Raw genomic sequence first — 11,444 nt, forward strand, 5'->3', positions numbered from 1 at the left:
TCCATTTGGTGGACAGCAACAGCTCCCAAATGCGAAAGTCTGACTTGGAATGAACACCAGGCCTTTTGCAGTATTAATCACATAAATAAACTTTCATACATTTGCCAAACACTGTGACTCCCCCACCACCACCACTACAATATAATACATCCAATTAATTAATTTCAATATTTTTTCCTCTGTACACGTCAAAGATTTGCCATTTTCTGAGTAGCTTCCATACAAATCCCGAAGCTTTACTACAACAGGCAAACAGATTTGCACTAAATGTCAAACCAAGAAAGCGGGCACGAGTACGCTTCTAATCTCAGTCTCAATCATGCAGCTGCATGCCACAAATACCAGCTATTATACAGCATAGCTCTCCTAGTCATGTGGGCCACTTTATGCACCAGCACATGACTTTTTCCTGCCTCACTGATCATCGGGCTCCCCGAGGGGTAATCCACTTCGAGGAGCTTCCACTTAACACGAGCTCCTTAACAGCAGCAGTCTGACGAGCGCTTCTCCTCGATAGTTTGACAGCTCCAGCTCTTTTCACACCAGCAAACTTCCTGCCTGAAGTCACATGACTGAACGCTGGTGTCGCGCTGCAGCGCGGAAGGAAGAAGGCAGCTTGGGTTGAAACTGTAACCCGCTATGAAAACGTCCCCAAACGGCCCGGAAAACTGAGGAGGGCTGATTGATAGGACAACGGAGACACTGGACTGGGATGCTGGAGTTATCCGGCGCAGAAAAGTGTGAGTGATTTGCGGTGATACGAGTTGTAACTTTGGTCACTACGTTTGTGGATCAGCAGACTGTGTATGGAGGAAGTTAAAAGTTTTGTAAAAGAGGGAAGGCTTTTAGTAAAACGCGGGATGTGAATGCACGGATCGGAGCTCCATGAAAAAAGAGAAGCTGCTCATGGTTACATCAGGTGTTTCTGACTGCACGTTTTTAGTCTATGGGTTTGCAAAAGATTTGCAAATCAGATTTTTCTGCCTTTCTCACAACTTTTGCCCAACTGGCTATCATGAGATATTAATTAAATATGCGTTAGATGTACAAAAACCAGCCAAAACATAAAAAGAAAGAGAAGAAAAGATTGTTTGTTATGTTTCAAAGATCTGAGCCCCTAAGGATCCTTTCTGTTTCAAAGCTGTCGTTACCCCATCTGTACACTCACTGTGTTGCTCTCACCACAATTACAAACATTATTTAAATCTTTTGTTGAGGAGAAGGACCTTTGTGAACAAGGGTGGACATTTCGGTATTTATGCTCCCGATCTTACTTTTTCCCTGCCTCTGAGCCTGAATATCGTCATTAATATACTATCAGAGTCTACCTACTTTAGGCCAGGAAGCAACAGAGCCTAGGAGAAGGCTTATTTCCTTGCTTTCGGTTACTCCTGTGGCAAATGTATTCACAATAATAATACTGTTACAATGACTCAGTGTCACTGAGCTAGTCGTGATCTTTATACCAAAGATGCTACAGAGATACAAGTGTCATTAATTTCTGTACCTATAATCTATAATGATTTTTTTTAAACAAGTATCCCTATTTCCTAATAATATAGGATTTTTAGGTCGATACAAATAGCAATATTTGTTTATTTAAAAATCTGATATATGGGTGGATTTTTTTTCAGCCCCATGAAACAGTCCTGTTTTTCAAAATAAGCGTCATGACCCAGACTGACTAGCTTCATATTCCTCTGTGTTAAAACGGAGGCTTTGCTCTTTATTTAACTATTTCCACATTGAATTGTGGTATTGAAGCTCCATTAACTAAGATTTTTCACTTGATGATGGCTTTTGCATTGACAATGCCTTCTTTATTCACACACATGCTACTACCTGATCAAGTTTTCTGTAATGGGAAACGCACCATGGTTGAAGGGTGTTTCGGGTATTACAATGCCGACATCGATATACTTGCTAATGGCTAATATCGGCCCCACCGATATATCAGTCAGGGTCTATTTGGCAACCTTTTCATAAGTCACTAGTTCTCCAACATTTTCTATTACAGTCATCAACAATATAAGAATATATCATTCATTCTGCTCTATATTCTTGCCACCTGGTTGTCCACACCTACCTGCAGTGGCTTTAAGCCCCATCAGGAGGCCAGTCCTGCAAACTGAGAACTGCTTCTGTAAGCTAATCAAATATAAATGCATGCTTACACAGACATGCTTTCAGATCAATACTTATGAAAAAATGATGTGATCTTTCTTTTTCTTTTTTTTTCTTTTTTTAGATTTTTCAAACTTGTGCTCTAAATGCTGGAACAATAAAATGGAAATCTGAGGACTGTTTAATCGTGTTTCAAGATTTTAACATCTTCCTTTTGGGCATGCCTTAGCTGTGTGAATAGTATCAAGTCAGTCCTTTGTGCTTCACAAAATTCCTCCCCGGACTCTGTTTTATGTCTTTCACCTCAGTACTTTTAACATTATTTTTTTTTACAGCCTAATGCGTGTGGAGAAGTTGGAGTAAAATAGGACACCGCATTAAAAAAGGACAGGAACGCATCTGTAGTCCAGATGAAGTGCTTGCTGATAGCAAGTGAGAGTGCTGAAATGCTCTTCTACTGGACTGACTTGGAATTTCAGCAGAATATCCAGAAACAGTATGGAGCGTCTCAAGAGGAAGGCCACGAGGTAAAGTTGAAGAAAGCTGTATTCAGCAGACACTCTGCATGTGCTTTTGAACTTGTTTCCTGTACGTGTTAAAATGAGTTGATCGTTTGCTTTTTTTCTCTCCCAGTTTCCGGCCTTTGAGGACAGCATCAGCACTCTGTTTGCTCCCATCATCATCTCCTTCAGCACCATGGTGACAGAGGCTGACAGCTACACATCTTTCACGACAGAAAACAACCACATCTACGTACTACACCAGGTAGCACCCGCCATACACAGAAAAAACTGTCTTCATCCCCCTGCACAAGTTCCTAAGTTATCTAAAAATTGTGCTATGACTCTAATTTCTCTTGACCTTGTTTGAAGATTTCTGATCTGTAAAGCAATCAGGCTTCAGCAACAGCACCTAAATGCAGGCCTTTGTCTCTGTGAAGCAGCATGTTTTATCATGTGAGTCTTGTTAAGGCTTTATCCTCCTGCCGCGCATGATGCAGTTATCGAGTCCAAGCACTTGACATGTTTCAGGTCCACTCAGCGTCAGCAGCCTTTTAGCTCTTTCTTGTGTAAACCCTTTATCGCTTAGAGAAATCAAAGAGCAGAAGACAACCGCCTTCACTTTATTTTCCAGCTCATTCATTCGCTTGGGGCAAAACCACATTTATTAGGGTATTTTGTGTCTACAGTTTGATGAGTGCCTGTACATTGCTGTGAATGGAGACGGCGAGGAAAAGGAGGAGGATCTAAGGAGGAAAATCTACGTGATGAATAAGATGATTGAAGTTTTGTTTGGCATGGTGACCCTCAGTGGGAACCTCCTCAGGAAAGAGTAAGACATTTTGTCTGTTTATCATTGGCTTTTAATACAGCATGAGGTTTAGTATGAGCATATGTTGCTCGTCACCAGACTGCGCGCCCGGGACACGGAGCAAAGGCTGAGACTGTGGAAGCATCTCCAGAGTCTGCTGGAGACCTACAGCCACCTCCGAGAGAATGATCAGAGCTTCTTAGTGGAGGTGTGGTTCTTTCTCACTTAGTACAGATTAGAAAATAGACTTTTTCTTTCTTTTTAAAAAAAAAAAAAAATCTCTTTAAAATCTTATTTAAAAATCACCATCATCACTCTGTTAGGCGGTGGAGAGGCTGATCCACCCCACACTGTGTGAGCAGTGCATCGAATTCCTGGAGCGCCGTTTGGTTCAGCAGATCAACAGCAGCGTAGAGAGAGGAGGAGAGGAGGTGCTGCATGCCTTCATCCTGGTTCACACCAAACTGCTCGCTTTCTACTCCAGGTACAGATGTTTCTATAAACCTGTCACATTATTTTTATAGCTTACACCCTTCCTCGTATATCACCTGTACTTACAGTTCATATACTCATACCTACCTTTTTTACTTTTTACAATTCAACATGGTAATGGCTACAACCATCTATTTCTTTCTAGTCGCAATGCAAGTATACTCAGCACCTCAGACCTCCTGGCCCTCATCATCATGGCACAGAATATGTATCCTAGCAACGTGGATGTGGATGACCCAAGTCCAGAGGTACAAAGTGGTGACAGCCTCTCAAACAGCACCGACAAAGCATGTTGTTACTGAGTGTTTATTCTCTCTTTCTGTGCACTTTGCCTGAAGGATATTGATAGTACATCTGGTTCTGGCCATGAAAGTTTTTACACCCCAGAGCCCTCACCTACAGACAAAGACTCAAGCAGTTCAGGTGGGTTGTTGAGTAGAGCTTTTGTGTTCAGATCATCAAACAGATTTTAACAGACAAGGATAAAACCGAGTAGATACAAAATGCAGATTCCTACTTCTCAAACTGTATCTGTGACCAGATTAAGTCATGTTAAGTGTGCAGAGCATGTTCTTTGTCATTTGTTTCTTTATTTTTCACATCACCAGAAAAGCCAGTGAGGGGAAGCACTCCTGTGTTTGAGTTTGTAGACCCAGACATCCAGGTGAGAATACATTTGTAAACAAAGTTTGTAAACAAAGTAAACAGCTTTCTGTTTGTGTGTTACCCTGACACAATGTGAAACACACTGTATTCAGATGGCAGAGGACAGCTTGAGTACTCTAGAAGTTTATCCACCTGATCCAGCAACCCCTCACAAAGTCTTCTTAGAGGTCTCGCAAAAAGATGGCCTCTATCCCATGATGCCTCACTCCATGTACTGTCTCAAACTGTGGCCTGGCATCACACTAGTTCTGCTAACTAAGGTTTGTGAATACCAACAAGCAAACAATGTGTGTATTAGTGACTCCATATGAAGTCGCGTACAGTCTATATGTGCAGTAATTTGCTTGTTTACAGTATGTGCGCACAGACATATTGTTGTTTGTGGCCAGTCTTTTTGACTTATTTGGAGATACATCTATTTAACCTCTGTGCCATGAAGTGTTCACAGCATCTAAATATATTTTTGCTCAGTTGTTTAAACAGTTCATTTTTTTTCATATTTATCTGTGTCATCTGTGTCAGTTTCCACACAGTGGAGTAGCCATGTCTGTGTATACATTTTGGGAAGCCTTTGCCAAACTGGAGAAGCGCTTAAATGAAGGCCAAGGAGGTTCCACAAGAGGCCAGCCTATGCATGAAGTGCGCAGCAAGCTGGATAAATTCCTTAAAACCCTGGCACTGAATGGGATACAGGTTTGTTTTTGTGTGTTGTTGTGCTTTTGCGTTGAGTGGCTGTATTCTTCTACACTTCCTCAGCACTCGTCTGCCTTTGCCACAAACACCCAAGTCAAAAAACTGACTTTAATCCTCATTTGTTATCACAGAAACACAGAATGTTTGCACATGATCCAATCAAATCTTTTTCTTCTTTTTTTGTCTTTTCTTCTTCTAACCAGTCCTCACAGTTGCAAAATGTCTGGACCGAATTCAAAAACCGGGCCTTCTCCAGAGGAGGGCCTGGGTTCAGCAGAGAGTAAGTCTCTTACTGCCCTCTGCTGGCCAAATGACAGCAAGACAGTTTGATGACCCTGTGAGGCTTTAAATGTCTGTTTATGTTGCAGTCTTATCCTGTGGTGCAAGAACATGAAGACCCAACTGTGTGGCATATACCGACAGTGTTTTCTGTCTGACTCTGGACCAGACGACACTCCTCGTCATCTCTCCCCTGGCCTGCGAGAGCGGGCCCAGACCATGGTGCAGTGAGTGTCTGTCAGCTACTATTTTCGTTGTTATATTTTAGGCTTGCCAACTTGACTTCATTTTTTTATTTTGACACTGTGCAACCTCGTCCTTCATTGTTTTGTCTGTATCCTCTTTGTCTTCCTATCTTTGTCTCACTCTCTAAGGGAGCAGCTGATGGACTGGAAGGACTTCCTGTTAGTGAAAAGCAAGAGGAACATCACCATGGTCTCATATCCTCTCAGCGCAGCAACTCTGTGATGTCCTGTTTTGTCTAATTTCTCTGCAATTGTTTTCTACAAAGCAGAATTTGTAATATTTGTAAAAGAATATTTTGTATTTTTATGGTTTTTAACAACATACATACACTTAAAAAACCCAAAAAACAAACCCATTGTTATGCTGAGCGTATTAATCTTAACTGATTAATCTCACTTACCTGGAGGATTTCCCAGGCCTCGTCCACTTTATCTGTGTGGACCGATCAAGCGGACAAATGATAGCGCCATCACTCAGCATCACAGAGCGGACCACGTCTGAGCTGGGGAAGGGACCAGTGGCTCAGTATATCAAAAACAAGGTCACTAAAACTAGAACTACATCTTATTTGTTTTGGGGTAAAGTATAGAAGTCAATAGCCCCCTCGTCATTTCTTTCTATTTTGCTGGGGAAATGGGAAATGGGTAAATTGATTTATTGGAATGTGTCCAAACATAGATGGAAATAGAGTAGCTGTAGCTAACTGTAGACACTCGACTGTTCTACTCGTCTCATCTCTGTACATATTGATGATTATTTGAACAAAAAATGTCAAATTTGAATTTCTCACTCGATAAGATCTGTTGCCCTACTTCAGTCAATTTCTCTCTTCAATGAACAGTAGACCTAATGGTCAGATGCATTTCTCAGTTGCTGTGTCAGGTCTTTGCAGGAATGTTTTCCATTTTCTGTTCATCTGCTGGGTTTTAGGCCTGCCATTTCTTTTTTGGCCTTCACTTGTTCAGTTTTCAGTTACATTTTTAAGGATATGACAAGTTTTCAGCTAATAGCTTTTTGGGAATCACATTGTTGGTTCAAAAATACAATTTTATGTCTATCAAGCTATGTCATCTTTGGCATTTTTCCTAGACTCAACTAAAGAAATGTCAGCAAACTGTGTGTTTGTGGAACAGGCTGCTAGTAACAAAGTGCCAAAGGTAGTAAGGAATTTGAAGTAAGCCTTTTGCTAAGTTTTCTGTTACGTCTAGACACAACATTAATTCTTCTTTTGTGGTAGGTGCCTTTTTTATATCACTCTGCAAATGGTCAGGTGCAAGGACTGGACTGAAAATTGGTGAAAAGGCAGGCAATATCAAAGAAAAGCTTTGAAAGACCTTCAGAAAGCCTGGAGACCTATTACTCAAAAAACGACAAAGTCTGACTTCTTGGAAGTCAAACATGTACAGATAGTTTTGTTTCATGTGTGGTGGTGAGTTTATGTGTCGACTCTTTCCTAGTGTTGTGATAAATTAGGCCAGCTGTCTGTAGCCTCATGTTCATCGTACATTGGGCTGTGCATAAGACAGCGTGTGGATAATCACAGTATGCATATTTTTGTCATTACTTTTTTCTAATCCATACTGAAGATGTGGAGCCTGGTCAGCACAACACGGCACTATCTTCAGAAGGGTTACTCCACTCTAACATTACGTGATGGAGATTTCTACTTCTGCTACTTTCTCTGGTTTGAAAATGAAACTGTAAGTCACTGCTGTACTTTGTTCTGTTATCCATAAAAACAAATTTAACAGCCTGAAACAGCAAAAAAGCCTATAATTCAATTTGTATACCTCTTCAATCAGGGCTTCAAGTTGGAGGCAAAAGACATACCCATCATGCCCGATGACTCCGCCCCTATCGGGATGCTTGCTCAGAATTACTACAGGTAACCAGCCTGGTGTGATAGAAATATTTTCTTTAATTCGTTCTCCTGACTAAACAAAGCGATGCATGTTGCAGGAAGCTGCTGCGGTACTATAGTAAGAATCACCCGGGCGAGACAGTGAAATGCTACGAGCTCCTAACAGTTCACCTGGGAGTCATCCCCACTGAGATCATCCTCCAGCACTGCAGGCAGCTGGCAAGCAAATTATGGGAGCCCTCACGCAACCCACTGCTGTAGACAGACCCACACTCTCACAGTGGGTCAGAGTAGCCAAGAACAAAAAAAACAACTCTTATTTTACATGTTGTGTTCTGCATCTGTTTCATTGTCAGTGTATTTTTGTATTGTGTTTAAAATCCTAAGACCCAAAATTATTTATTGAAAGCACTTTGATTTCTGATTAGATAAATCAAACCCCACTGTGCGCTGTACACACCTCGTCTTTTATGAAGCATGTTCCACTTCCTAATTTTTGGGTATTTTAATATGTTCTTAAAAATATGTATTTGACTTATTTCTTATTTATTATTAATCTAAATATTTGTATCATTTTACTGAGATTTTTTTTTCTTTTTAAAATTTGTGGCTGATTTTTGGTTTGTTTTTTGGTTTGTTTTTAAGAAATGCAGCTATTGTCCCTTTTTTTTGTCTTTACTAATGGCAGCGTAATAAGATGTATGAAGGAAACATAGTAATAGTAATTATGGTTTGTCTGTCTTAATAAACGAGAAATAATTTTTGAGAAAAAACAATCAGTAGTCTCACATTCTTATGTTTTATGTTTATTAAATTGTTGTAAACTCAGTTGAAATAGTACAGTGTGAACCCAGACCATCACGTTTCTGTGTGGTAGCACAATTTAGCTTCTCCTATCACAATTACAGAACAGGATCCAGTGATTTAACATGTTCATTGAATTGTAATGAGAAAAATTAGCCTCTACCGTCACTTGAAGTTAAATGTGCTCAGCAATCAGTTAACCACATGATGCTGTGAGCATTTTAGAATCAGTCTGCAGTGTGTAGGGTTCTTCAGTTCTGTATATCACCAATCTTTGACTCATACCCCTCCTGTTAGGTCAGTCACTACTCCTGCAGCCACCAGGTCCTTCAAGAAGAGTTTTTCAGCAGTTACATCATGCACCACCTGGATATAATCATAGGGAGAAAAATGAGTCGAAGCATGAAGCTCAGACGCCTCCTTGCCACTGCTTTGATCATTAAGCTAAACTTACTTGAGACTTCATTGTGTCCATGCGTATGGCCTCATAATAATGAAGCCTGGCCTCGGGGTGCTGCATGTCATACCCAAACCCAGCCAGGCTCACCTGGTCGCACATCTGCAAAGCCATCACCACTCCAGTAGCACCAATTGTTGGCAATATGTTCTTGGGGAGGAAAAAAAAACGACCTGTGACGTAGTTTGCAACATAAGTTCAGTCCCGTTTCAGCATAATAGCAAAAGCCCTCCTAACGGCTGTGAGTTTATGATTTTAAGTGAAAGTAATTTTGTTATTTGCACAGTCATTAATGTCCACAGATTATTCATTCATAGAAACTCACATTTCTCTGGTTCAGTTCATATTTCTCTATAACTTGGCCCATCTTGTGAATAATCTCTGGGTGGACGATCTTGAAGCTCTCTGGTGTCAGGGGGATATGATCCACAACTTCCTTCCAGAACCACATTTTGGACCAGAAGCTCTATTGAAAAATAAAAATAAAAGGAGATATAGGGTGTATATGTATAGTATAGTGCCATTGCTACATGACTTTCTGTGATGCTTGTGTGTGCAATATGCCCTTTCCGTGTGCAGTGGAGGATCTTGTGATGTGGCCTTACCAGAGGTTGTTTGGTGATCACAGAAGTAAGCCAGTCTAAATCGAGGCTCTTAAAGACCACCACAGCAAATATGCTAGTCTTTCTGTACTCGTTTGAGGAGTGAGGTGCTCCCTCTGGGTACGTCAGGCGGATGGTTGTCCTCGAACCAACATCTCTCTCAAAGCCATGCACCGGAGCATTATTCAGCCTGGTAACACAGATGGAGCCTGTGAGATGACGACCATCACAACAGTTTAAAAATAGGCGCCACAGTCTGTCTTTGGTGTCCACTTGACACAGGAATGCATACCTGATAATGATGTCATACTGATCTATATGTGATCCAAGATGGCTCCCATGAAGAATCCCTCCACTACCCACCACCACGCATCGCGTGCAGCTGCCTTCTCTCTTCAATGATGGAGGCAGGCCAGGTTGAGGCAGAGTGGCGAGCGCTACAGCGAGATGCTGTTCGATGCCCTGAAACCCAAGAGGAGGAGACAGACTCCATGGCTCACGCCTCTCCTGCTGTACAAACACGGGGATGTCTTGGAGGCCAACAGGACAAGACAGGTGCTTGAGGTGGTTTAGACACCAGCGAGGCAGACAAGGTCCTGCCAGCAGAGAGGCTGACCGATTTAGTACGGCCTGAACAGAGGGAAAAACATTTAAGCTAAAAGAAAGGGAAAGAAACCATCTCAAATACTTGCCAAGATGTACAAAGATGCATCTGTACCATATCTTTGGGTTGTTGATAGTCGTCTTTGATAGCTGCCACCTTGTCCGCGGGGAGATAAGCAGGAATCAGAATAGCCAAATAACATCCGATCAGCAGCATCAGGCTAAAGAAAAGGTTCTCCTCTCTTTACAGCAGATTGTTTTTTTTTAATGCAATAAAATATAGTGTTAGTTATAAATAGCACAGATAATATCCCACAAAGGAAATGCAGTACTACAGATGTGCTGCACCTGTTGAGAAAAACATCTCTGGAGTCAGTCTTTGGGACCACTTTCTTCCTGTGAAAGGCTGGTCTTGGGGTTGCTGCTTCTGCGGCCTCAGGCAGCTGCTGAGAGCTGTCGTCCAGGTCTGCTACACTCAAGCGATTCAGCGTTACCATGGTGCTCGTACTTTCACCTGAAACACACACAGTGCTGAACTCACGGCAGTGAACATAATCTCCACTTTATAACAGCAACGTCATGAACTAAACTCTTTCTATGGCAGATACAAACCTCTGTAATTATAGACATTAGAGTAAATTTAACTGAAAAATGTGAGCTTACACTCTTTTAAAATGGTTTTTACACAGTAAAAAGCCAAGATCAACATCAATTTGGGTAATATAAGCAACGGTACTCACAGCCAGGATGATAAAAGACAAGCTGATTGTTAACTGTGTCCTTGCCTGAGCTCCATGGGTGAGAGGAGAGGAGAAGAACATAACAACATCTATTGTTATGTTCTGCTAAAATGGCTGCTGCTGCTTCCTATCTGTCTGAACTCTGTCACTTCCTTCAGAGTCACTGGTTAAACATTAACATGTCACTCATTTGCAAACATTTCTGACTGAGTGGGACCAAGTGAGTGTGTGTGTCTAATCTATACAATTAAAATCTGCACAAACACATCACGTGAAAGGGGGGAAGTGTCAGACATGGTAAATACAACACTGAAGTACACCTAAAAGGTTTTAAGCACTAAAAAGGAGAAGTGTTTGTGTAGCTGCCGCACAACCCGTTATCAAACAGCCCTGTGTCATGTACTGTATGCAGACAAAGGCAGTTGATTTACAAAATCCATGCCCTTTGCTGATTTATCTATCGGCTGCCTGACTCTCTCAGGTGAAAACAACTAAAGACCCTCCCCCAGTGCACACTGGTCCTACCTGCAATTCTGGATGCAGTTTATCAAAATTAACCAAACAAA

The 11,444-nt window shown here is 41.5% G+C and overlaps 2 protein-coding genes across 3 annotated transcripts; one reads left to right on the plus strand and one right to left on the minus strand.

Moving 5' to 3' along the window:
* The first annotated feature begins 435 nt into the window (after nucleotides 1-435).
* On the plus strand, nucleotides 436-8,448 carry hps1 (HPS1 biogenesis of lysosomal organelles complex 3 subunit 1). Of its 2 annotated transcripts, XM_085477736.1 has the most exons (18): nucleotides 436-740; nucleotides 2,460-2,651; nucleotides 2,758-2,889; nucleotides 3,314-3,456; nucleotides 3,535-3,643; nucleotides 3,759-3,919; nucleotides 4,073-4,175; nucleotides 4,266-4,350; nucleotides 4,536-4,591; nucleotides 4,686-4,853; nucleotides 5,116-5,286; nucleotides 5,490-5,566; nucleotides 5,655-5,792; nucleotides 5,940-6,004; nucleotides 6,207-6,352; nucleotides 7,398-7,511; nucleotides 7,614-7,696; nucleotides 7,771-8,448. In XM_085477736.1, the coding sequence occupies exons 2-18, from the start codon at nucleotides 2,535-2,537 to the stop codon at nucleotides 7,931-7,933; spliced, it is 2,031 nt and encodes a 676-aa protein (XP_085333862.1). In that variant the 5' UTR covers nucleotides 436-740; nucleotides 2,460-2,534; the 3' UTR covers nucleotides 7,934-8,448. The 2 variants fall into 2 exon arrangements, with proteins under 2 accessions (XP_085333862.1, XP_085333864.1); XM_085477738.1 differs by lacking the exons at nucleotides 436-740; nucleotides 2,460-2,651; nucleotides 3,314-3,456 and having other exon boundaries at nucleotides 2,850-2,889; nucleotides 3,497-3,643.
* Nucleotides 8,449-8,462: 14 nt separating this feature from the next.
* st3gal7 (ST3 beta-galactoside alpha-2,3-sialyltransferase 7) lies at nucleotides 8,463-11,005 on the minus strand. The gene is made up of 8 exons (XM_085477739.1): nucleotides 10,879-11,005; nucleotides 10,487-10,652; nucleotides 10,254-10,380; nucleotides 9,828-10,165; nucleotides 9,539-9,725; nucleotides 9,259-9,399; nucleotides 8,931-9,083; nucleotides 8,463-8,842 (listed from the first exon to the last, which is right to left on the minus strand). The coding sequence occupies exons 2-8, from the start codon at nucleotides 10,633-10,635 to the stop codon at nucleotides 8,756-8,758; spliced, it is 1,182 nt and encodes a 393-aa protein (XP_085333865.1). The 5' UTR covers nucleotides 10,636-10,652; nucleotides 10,879-11,005; the 3' UTR covers nucleotides 8,463-8,755.
* Nucleotides 11,006-11,444: the final 439 nt, after the last annotated feature.

The sequence above is a fragment of the Copadichromis virginalis genome, linkage group LG13, assembly GCF_057382275.1.
Source record: "Copadichromis virginalis isolate Kocher_CV1m ecotype Utaka linkage group LG13, C_Virginalis_male_GT1.1, whole genome shotgun sequence".
NCBI lineage: Eukaryota > Metazoa > Chordata > Actinopteri > Cichliformes > Cichlidae > Copadichromis > Copadichromis virginalis.